The 10,577-nt window shown below is 33.6% G+C and overlaps 1 protein-coding gene across 1 annotated transcript; it reads right to left on the minus strand.

Moving 5' to 3' along the window:
* Positions 1 to 4,227: 4,227 nt before the first annotated feature.
* Positions 4,228 to 10,086, minus strand: LOC111906690 (protein STRUBBELIG-RECEPTOR FAMILY 1). The gene is made up of 16 exons (XM_023902464.3): positions 9,351 to 10,086; positions 8,960 to 9,089; positions 8,801 to 8,872; positions 8,621 to 8,686; positions 8,438 to 8,509; positions 8,297 to 8,368; positions 8,148 to 8,219; positions 7,877 to 7,942; positions 7,720 to 7,785; positions 6,668 to 7,017; positions 6,220 to 6,557; positions 5,578 to 5,849; positions 5,231 to 5,369; positions 5,013 to 5,134; positions 4,656 to 4,812; positions 4,228 to 4,533 (listed from the first exon to the last, which is right to left on the minus strand). Exons 1-16 carry the CDS (start codon positions 9,448 to 9,450, stop codon positions 4,459 to 4,461), a joined length of 2,169 nt encoding a protein of 722 aa, XP_023758232.1. The 5' UTR covers positions 9,451 to 10,086; the 3' UTR covers positions 4,228 to 4,458.
* Positions 10,087 to 10,577: the final 491 nt, after the last annotated feature.

Consider the following 10,577-nt stretch of genomic DNA (forward strand, 5'->3'; position numbering starts at 1 on the left):
CGACCCATTTGGTTTATGTACTGTAGGAAGACCCAGGGATTAGCCCTAAGCATTATGTATGAAAGACCATGAGGCGACTCCTGGCACACTGTATGCTATTATGTATTGTAGGAAGACCCCGGGATTAGCCCTAGGCATTATGTATGAAAGACTAGGAGGTGGCTCCTGGCACACTATATGCTAGTTAGCTAAGTAGAGTAGTATATATGCTAGTTGTCTTTGTGATGCTTGCATAGAAGACCAGGAAGTGGCTTTTGTCACTTGTTTGTAAGACCCAGGGGGTGGCCCCTAGCTTGGCAAGAAAGACCACGTGGCGACCCGTGGCATAATGGCAAGACTATGTATCAGCACATAACATCTTTATTGATTATGATATATGTATGATATGTATGGCTCATGGTTATGTATGGTAGTATCTAGTTGGAAGAAACCGAAGGGGTAAGCCAACACCCAAATATGCTAGGCAGTATGTTATTGTATTGGTATGTGGTATTTGGGGAACTCACTAAGCTTCGTGCTTACGGTTTTCAATTTTGGTTTCAGGTACCTCCAGTTTTCAGATAAAGGAGCTCAGGATGATCGCAATGCATAACCTATGTTTTTCCGCAATATATGATTTACAGGAATTAACTCTGATACATGTTTTATTTAGAATGATTTTCATTATGTGAACCAAGTTACAATAGTGTTTTAGTTATATTAAAAATGAAATTTTTGGTCATGAATTTTGGGATGTTACAATAAACTAGAAGGATGTGATATCAAAATCACATCTAAAAGAAAAACATTTGATTAAGTTAGTTTGTAATGTGAAAACTACTTAGTTGTCCAACTTAAGACTTGATTTTCAATATTTTTCGTTCTCTTTCATGCCATGCTAGGGTGAGAATTTAGTCCGAAAATCTAAACTGAATTAGGCCCGAATAAGCAATTCGATTCGGGTTTCGGGTATCTATATTATGCTTATTCGGGTCTCGGGTTATTTGGTTCTAAATACCCGATCTGAATAAGCATCATCCTCCCCTTTTTTTGATCGACATAAATCAAAATCACGATTTACACTTCTGTCCTCGTAGTTCATAAGAGAAAAAAAAACTCTACGCTCGTTCTCGTCGTTTCAAAATTGACCAATCTTCTCATATATTTTCAAACTCGAAATCACTTATGTCAATCCTTCCTCTTGTTTCAAACTTTCAAAATCGACCTTTCCTATTGTCTTTAAGGATTCACGAATTCCTACTTTGTCTAGTTATGGAAAATTGAGCTACAACTCAAGAAGTTCAAGTAAGAAATTAATTCTCATTATGTTAATATAGTATGCAAATGTTATTCTTTCAATGTGTTATTGTGTTATGTTAGTCTTTGAACGTTTTATGTTGACGTATAAAAGTACATTGTTATTCTATTATTCGGTTTATTCAGGTTATAGAATCCTAATAGAGTTTATTTGGTTTTTTCAAGTATATTAGAAACTTACTAATATTGTACATGTTAATCGGGTAATACCAGAACCGAACCGATATTGGTTAATCGGTTCGGTTTCGGTTCATGCAATTACCCTTATTAATATCGGTTCGGTTTCGGTTCATGCAATTACCCTTATTCGGTTTTCGGTTATTCGGGTTTGGTTCGGTTCTGACATGAATAACATGCATATACCATACAATCCTCTCGACTACTCTTATTCTCATGACCCCGTCCTTTTTCTTCCCAATTCCTCTTTTCATTTTGCACTCTAAACCCACTATAATTTTTGTCATTCTGCTTGCCAACTACCACTTTTTTTTTACTTTTTGTCTACCCAACTCTTGCAACATGTTTAGTGTTTCATCCTCACATGACACGAAACATTTCAAAGGCTAATCCTAACTCGAAACCATATACGAACTCGGCACGAAAATAAACGGGTTGACACGACACGATGCGATAATTAAACGAGTCAAGTTAGGGTCAAACCCTCTTAACCCGTTTACTATTTTGACTCAACATGAACCCAACATGACACCACACATTTTTCAGGTCTATATTGGCATTCATATCATCTAAACTGGTTTGTCAAAGGAGAACGTATGATGGTATTTTAGTCCAACTTTGTTTCTCTCTTTCTCCCCTGGAGTTTTATGTTGTCATTATTAAACTTATTAGTTATGTCCTATGTTTGAATTTCTTACCGCTAAATGACATTTAACAAAATCCAAGAAACCCTAACTAGTTTATGCTTCCAAATCAATCATCACATGAAGAAGAAATAAACGTGTTAAAGATTATGAGAATGACACCTACTGCGTGGAGCCATCGTGGAAGTACAAATTCTATGAACCCCAAAGTTATTTGTGGTAAGTCATTGGAGTTGTTTTATGATTTTAAAGCTTGATTTTCACCATTTTCTAATTCATCAGTTTGTATTACAAACTTTCAGAAGGTTACAACAACCTTTTTATGGATGTGTAATCATTGGGGAAGTTCACTAAGGCTGCGGAGAGTGGTCACAGCCAAACCACCAGCCAACTCAACGCCACGTAGGTATCTTAGCATTCCACAACCAACCCACTAGGTTGTGGAAATGGTGCTCACCGGTGGGTTGATTGTGAATGGGTAAAAAGGAGGAGAGAGAAAACAGAAACCTAAGTCTCTCCATTGGATGTCTTCATGCGTCTTCACCTCCACTGCAGCCCACTCCACACCCAACCCACTAGCCTTTGGGGCGGTGAACGTTCACTGGTGGATTGGTGTGCCACATAGGAAACACACGCATGAATTGCTTCCCATACCGGATAACCTAACAATCCTTGGAGAAGATACATGGACAGTAGGAGTAGTTACATTGATTTCATCAACATAGATGAATTTCAGTACATTAGTTAGATGTCATGGTGCAAGAATTAGGTTATGGCGCAAGTAATGCTAATCGATATACTACAACTTTCTAATACATGATGCCTAGTTGGATTATGGACTCATACAGGATAATGATCAAGATGTCATTACGTTATCAAGGTACATTCCTCATCGAGGAAATATTTGCTTTTACTAAACATCAAGTACCTCTTTGCACAAATATTTTAGATCACCAAGTAAAGTCATTCTAAAGGAAATACAAGTTCAAAGGTCATCAAAATATGGGAATAAAAAACATGGTAAGGAAGCAACTTCTTGTAGTAGAAGGTGAAGCATCAATGCTTACTGTTCGTTATGTAGCAGGCAATAGAACTTCAATCAAGTCATAAGAAGATTATGTACTAGAAATAAGCCCATTATAGATCCATCTTTGTAGGAAATGGATCATAAAAATGGCCATGATGTATTTCATGATTTTGATCCATTTGTTGTGTTTCACAACGACATTCGCAAAGAGAACTTTTAAAATGATTATGAAGGCAACATGGGATCCCTCTATGTTGTTAGTTCAAAAAAAATGGGTCAACTTCGTTTTGTAAAGACAGAAAGTGAAGAAAAAGACTAGTATTTAGATTTAGATAATGATTATGAAGACTTTATTGTAGAAGAACACTTTGTCGATGATACGAAAGTGGGCATGTGGTAGTTCGATTTTAGATTTAGATAGTGTAATCACATTTTGTTGATTATAATTGCATTTCTAAACATGAACAACATACACACACTTCACTTTTCTTTGTTATATGACTTTCGATTGATGTTGTATAATATACTTTTTCTGTTCTTTGGCAAACCCACAAACAACATATATTCAAATTCTATACATTCTTTTTAGCTTTAACTTTTGATTGTAATTTCATTAAAACATATGAACGATATTTTAAGACACCGAAATACACCTCATATCCTTTCTTAGTCAACTCTTAGTTGAAAACCCCACAACTTGAACACTGGTCCAGTGCCTTAGCAGTAGGCCACGTAGTTGTTTTCTTGACTACCTTTTATAATTTTCATAATCGTACTTATTATTTTATAGCTTTGGGAATAAGTTTTGCAAAACAATAAATGAAAAAAAGACTCCGTACTTATTTTATAGCTTTGGGAATAAGTTTTGCAAAACAATAAATGAAAAAAGATTAGTGGGACCATATAATACAATAAGTTGGCAAAATCCATTATGGATTCTCCCATTTGTTCAGTGATTGATTATCCAGATTTATAATTCAATAACACTTGGTTATCAAAATAAATCAGTCACATTTACTTTGTTCTAAAAGAAATAAAAATGATTTTTCTTTGGAGCTGTTTCAAAAATAAATACGACACTAGTTTGATTAAATTCTATGTCATTTTATTTTGATTCATGATATACGTCAACAATACCTACATTTATAAACCACCAAAAAAACACAACCTACAAATCAACCGATTTCCACACATTTAAACCTTCTAACATACACGAAAAAGTTTGATGTCAAGATTCACAACCTTCGAATTGGTTAAGTTACGTTTTTGCCCCCCGCTCTTTCAATTTTTGGCACATTTCACTTTGTCATTTATTTAGGGGCTTCTTTGGATCATATGCAAGAGATTTTGCACGATTTCTGACATGGGTGGCCTAAACTCCGGTTCGGGCTATACAAAATTAAAAAAAATATATCAAATAAAATAGCAAACTCATTCATTATGCCAACCCTTCTTTTTATTTTTACTTCCTAATTACGAAAAAAAGAAAGAAAGTAGAGATTGAAACTAACCTGAACACATAGAGAAATGATATCTGCAAACCGAGATAAAGACTTGAAAGAACATGCGGATTGTAAAGAAGGATCCACCATCCTTGACAAAGCTTCAATATCATGAAGCCTTGAAATCGCCCACCTCACAAGAAATTGCTCCCCACGTGGCCTTGAACTATACAAATTCACATCACCAAAATTCAATACAAGTCATTTTATTATAGCACCCTACTTTCTTTTCAACTTATTACTTTACTAAAGTTATTTTCATTGCTATAATTGGATAGATTTTTTAAAAAGATTGGAAATAACTTGCTATAACAGAAAGCAACAAAAGTACATATTGCTATTTCTTCATTTAGATAGAAAGATAACCTGTCAAAAGCTTTTCTGCCAGTTAAAAGTTCCAACATAATGACTCCAAAGCTATAAACATCACTTTGGTAAGTATAACTTCCCAATTCGAGTTCGGGGGCACCATATCCCAAACCTTGCAACTAATAAAATAAAAGTTGTGGTGTCAATACTCAATACTAAATGAAATAATCCACGTAAATTAACCATGTGGCTTAATGGATTAAGAACTTTTTTACCTCGCTGACATGGCTTGATGGTAGTAGTGGGGCCAAACCACAATCCGATACACGTGCATTGAGCTCATTGTCAAAAAGAATGTTTGTGGACTTCAAGTTTTGGTGTACAACGGGTGGTTGACATAACTCATGCAAGTACCTTAATAGAATCAAAATACAAAAGTTTGATTTAAAAGACATTTGAGAAAATGAAGGTATACGTGCGAAAACCAAAGAAAAGTTAAATGTAAGTTTGTAAAAAGTTAGGACCCTTGACTTTCTCTATCAAGTCGTTCTTTTTTAATCAATTGAAAAGGTAACACCTATAAAAACCTAAGTGGATTAAGTTAGTTAAAATATGTACTCACTCGAGAGCTTTTGCGATTTGAAGTGCCACATTAACTCGAGAATTCCATGAAAGCTTCTCATGGATTTCATCATTTAGATGTAAAGCTTCATGTAAAGTCCCGTTTTCACAATACTCATAGACAAAAAGCCTTTGTCCATGTTCAACACAATAACCCTCAACTCCAACTATGTTTTCATTTCGAAGCTTTGATACATTTGTCACCAACTGCATAAACCTTTCATCACTCCACTTCCGAGAAGTTGCATCATCAAGTTTCTTGATTGCTAATAGCTAAAGATAACAAACCACAACACATCAAAAACACATTCTAACAAGCTATTCATATGCAAGAAATAGCAACATACTTCTATCTATTTGTTTATTAAAGCATCTTACTTCCATTTCTTTCTATTATAGCATTGTACTTTGAAAAATCCACCCAATTATAGCATTGTACTTTCAATTCTTCATTAGGACATTGCTTTTTGAAAACTCTACTCAATTATAAAAGTGAAACTTGCTTTGTATTTGGATGACATTGTTGTAATCGAGTAGATTCTTCAAACTACACTATCATAATAGGAAAAATTAAAGTAATATGCTTTAATAAACAAATTTAGGAAACTACTTTCTTGCATTAACCCTTTGATAAAAACCTTACCTTTCCACTAGGAAGCTCGGCTCGATATACAGTAGCAATCATACCATTTCCAACAAGATTCTCTTGAGAAAAGCTATTTGTGTGCTCTTGAAGAGATGCTATGGAGAAAAACTTTGCAGAATTTACACTTCTCAAAGGACGACTAGGGGCAGCTTTTGGAACACCAGTCGGCTTCACAACACCCCGAGAAGGTTGAGGAAGTAGGGGCGGTGTTGTAAAAGAACGTGCATTGACTTTTGTCATGTCTATCATCACATGATCATTCTTGCTCTTAGGTTTTGTTTCAATTTTCTCACCTTTAACCGATGACATTACCAATGAGTCCTTATTTTTGGTATCTGTGAAATCGATATGAGCATAAATGTCATATTCAACAAAAATATGTTACAATATTTTGATTTGAGTTGTTTTTTTTTAAATAACCAAAAGGAAATACATGCAAGCTTACCATTTTCTCTTTGTTCGGATGGTTTTAAGTCGTTAAGCACAGAGTTCTTTGCTCTCTCACTCTTTGAAACTTTGACCGTTGACTTTTTTTTGCAGCATTTTGAAACACAAAAGCAAAGCCCCAATGCAAGAATGATAAGAATCAAGAATCCACCAATACCAATCCAAACATATTTATTACTCAATAAAGATTTGAACTTTCCGGAAGAATGTGGTGGCTCAGGTGGTGGTTCTTCAAATACTTGAAGTCCAGGGCCAATTTCCGGTGGTTTTGGGCCAAATGATGATGGTGAAGGGGATATGACTGGAGGAGAAGGGATAACTGTTGTATTGAAGGGGTTTCCCATGCTTCTGCATTGCATAAATTAAGTTTGTATATGTTATAAGATGCTAGAAGTAAATATTTACTTTCATTGATTTATTCTTGTAAAAAACAGTGTATTTTAAAAAACTACCCTTTATTTATAGCAATGTATGTATGCCATACTCTAAAATTGGTTGATTTTTCAAACTATATGATGTCCTAATAAGAGAAAAACTGAAAGTACAAAATTAAAGTAGGATGTGCCTATAATACACAAATAAATGAAAGTATTGAGATATTTCTTGCATTTAGCACTAGGTTAAAATCTGGCAACTAAATAAAGAAATATTTCCTCTATCCAAAATTTAACACATAGTTCGATTCAAATGTCTAAAATACCCTTCACAAATGAGAACGTCATGTCAGATGGGTTGTGTGACACGTCAAAACTTGTATATCTTTATGCCAAGACCTTTTTAAGGCCATCTTTTTTAATTTCATAAATGACTAATATACTAAAATGATGACAAAAACTATACTAAATAATTCAAAAAAGTTGATTTGATCTTCTTGAATAAAGTGATTTCAAATACTGTAAACACGTGAGCACTTTTGGCAACTTTTAAACTGTTTGTGAGTCTTTGACCAATTCCCTTTTTTAGCTAAACTTTTTATTTAATCTTTTGGAAACACTTTTTACATAATCAAGAGTTAAGTGACCAAAAATCAATAGTTCTTTTTTACTTCACCTGAAATTCGGAATGGTCATCAACTTGGGAGGTATTGGTCCAGAAAAAAGATTATTTTCCACATCCCTGCATCACAAGAAACTAATTATTTTTAGATACATAAAAAAGCATAATTTAAGAAAAAAAAAATCATAATGAAATAAGGCAATAACATTACAAAAATATAAGCGGAAGATCTTGCAACACATCAAGAACACCGGTAAGATGATTGTCATTTAAGTGTCTGCAAATCAAAAACACCCAAAAAAGTTACTTTCTGAACTCAAATTCAACATGCACTTTTTCAATTAATACAAACTATTGTCATCGAAACACTATATGTATATCTAAAAATAGCTACTGATATCTTCCAGAAAAAGATATAAAATTCTTGTTGATTTTGAATATTAAAAAGTCAAATGTGGACTTTTTTGGGTCAAAATACTCACAATGTTGTTATTGATGACAACTTAGCCATGGAAGGAGGCAGTGGTCCACTTAAATTGTTTCCAGACAAGTCCCTGCAGCAAAGCATATAATCTTTTTAAAATTAGAAAAATAATAATAATAACATAAACACACACACACACACACATACAAAGTTGTTAAGGGTGTAAGGTCTTGAAAAGAATCTGGAATCTCTCCTATCAAATTGTTGTTGCGTAATGATCTAAGAGAAATAGAAGCTTCATTAGAAAATATAAACTATATGAATATTATATTTAAATGGGATACTTACAAGTCAGTCATTTGGCCTAACATGGAAAGAGAATCCGGAATGTTCCCAGTAAGATGGTTTCCCGAAAGCATCCTAACACCAAAACCAAAGAAAGATGTGATTTTATAAATAACATAAGGGTAAATTCGTAAAAAGCCTCCTTTCATTGAATTTCTTGATGGGATGGGAGACTGATAAACTTACAAGCTCTTGATGGTAAATGGAAGGCTCGATGGTATACGACCTCCAATGTGATTATTGCTCAAATCTCTGCATGAAAAAATCATCATAAAAAAGAAATTACAGTAGATTTTTACAAAAAAAAAAAATAATTAAAATGACTTGGAATATGGTATTCTTGAAGTTTTTAAAGTAAGAACTTACATTTGTATGATGGAAACAAAAGCTCCCAAATTCTCACCCAATTCACCTCCCAAATTGGCACCATTGAGAATTCTAGATACATTCATAAAAATTAAACCTTGATTGAAATAAGAAAATATTTGAAAATCAATATTTCTTTTAAAGAATTATAAATCTTACATCCCAGTTATGTTTGAGTTGACACATTGAACACCTTGCCAACCTTCTGCACAAGGGTCTCCCCCTGAGACTAACCATCCAGGAAGAGAGGGGTACCCAAGAGCAGCATATAGACTATTTATTGCCAAAACTGAAATATAAAATAATAACATAATAATAATTAATAAGAATAAAAAAACATTAGAAGCTTTGTGGTTTGAATGACTAACAAGAACTTTATCACTTTCATTTTTACTTGTTTATTATAGCATCCAACATCCAAATACCCTCAAACTATCATCCATCAACAGGATTCATGTGGAATAGTCAAATAAATACCTAAACTTAAAGTCAACAATCAAACAAATTGATACGAAATAAGTCAAAAGAGATTAGGAAAATGAAGGCTTACTATCACGTGGATCAGTATCTCCAAAGCAAACATGAGCAGTGAAAATTGACATCAAACAAACGGTAGCGAACATACAAGATTTCCATCTTGAACGCTCCATCACGAAACTTTCCCAATTAATTGAACCCTAACTTCGAGAGCTAAAACCCCACCAAGAATCTGAAAAGGGTTTTCGGAAAAGATAAAAAACCCACGAATACTAATTCGATTTCTTGACAGAATTAGCAAATGCCCACGACACACATTGACCGGAATGAAGCCCTAAAACCAACCCACAAGAACAAGCATTCAAATCCGAAAGAACAGAGAAAAGAATCGAGCTTCTGAACAGAAAAAGAAGACTATGAAAAGTAAAGTTCTAAACAAAATTGACACAAAAGCAGAAGCACCGCACTCAAAAAGCAAATTTGAAACGGATGGACTGAAAATTGTACGTTCCGTCAATATCGAGTAAAAGTACGAAAAATTCTTCAAGAAAAATCAAACCCCATCCCCATGAATTAAATTGGATTCTTAGTTACTGTAAGAGCACGAGATGCACAGAACAGAACAGAGTTTTTTTGTTTTTAAAGTTAACAACAACAAGAGGAACCTAAAAAGGTTAAAGAAAAGAAGCAAGGAGAGAGCGAAGAAAGAGTGAGAGAAAAGGTGGTGATACTGAAGTGTATTGGAATGCGAAGAAAGGAGGTGGTGCTTATCCTGATTCAAATAATTTCTGTATTATTTTTCTAAATAGTAGACCGTTGGGTGCTGGCTCAATTGGTGGAGGGTGGGGAAGAAAGAAATATTATTTCGGCTTTTACACTTTATTCATTCACTTTTCGTTTGTTGGATTAGAAAGAAAAACAAAAGAGAGTATCCCTATTTTTATGTCTATTTCTAACTATTTTTAAGTGTATTTTTAATTACAACTAGGATCTATCTATCTATCCATTAAAAATTGATCCTATGATAAATTCATAAGACGCTAACTAACTAACTAAATATATATATATATATATATATATATATATATATATATATATATATATATATATATATATATATATATATATATATATATATATATATATATATATATATATATATATTCACAAAACATATAAAATATAAACATGGATTGGTTAAAGGAGTGAAATGTTGGGTTGATGATGAGATCACCCAACTCTTCAAGCAAACTCTTCATCATTAAGTCTTGCCCCTAATTCTCATGTATAATCATTCTCG

This window comes from Lactuca sativa, chromosome 7 (assembly GCF_002870075.4).
Source record: "Lactuca sativa cultivar Salinas chromosome 7, Lsat_Salinas_v11, whole genome shotgun sequence".
NCBI classification, from domain to species: Eukaryota; Viridiplantae; Streptophyta; class Magnoliopsida; order Asterales; family Asteraceae; genus Lactuca; species Lactuca sativa.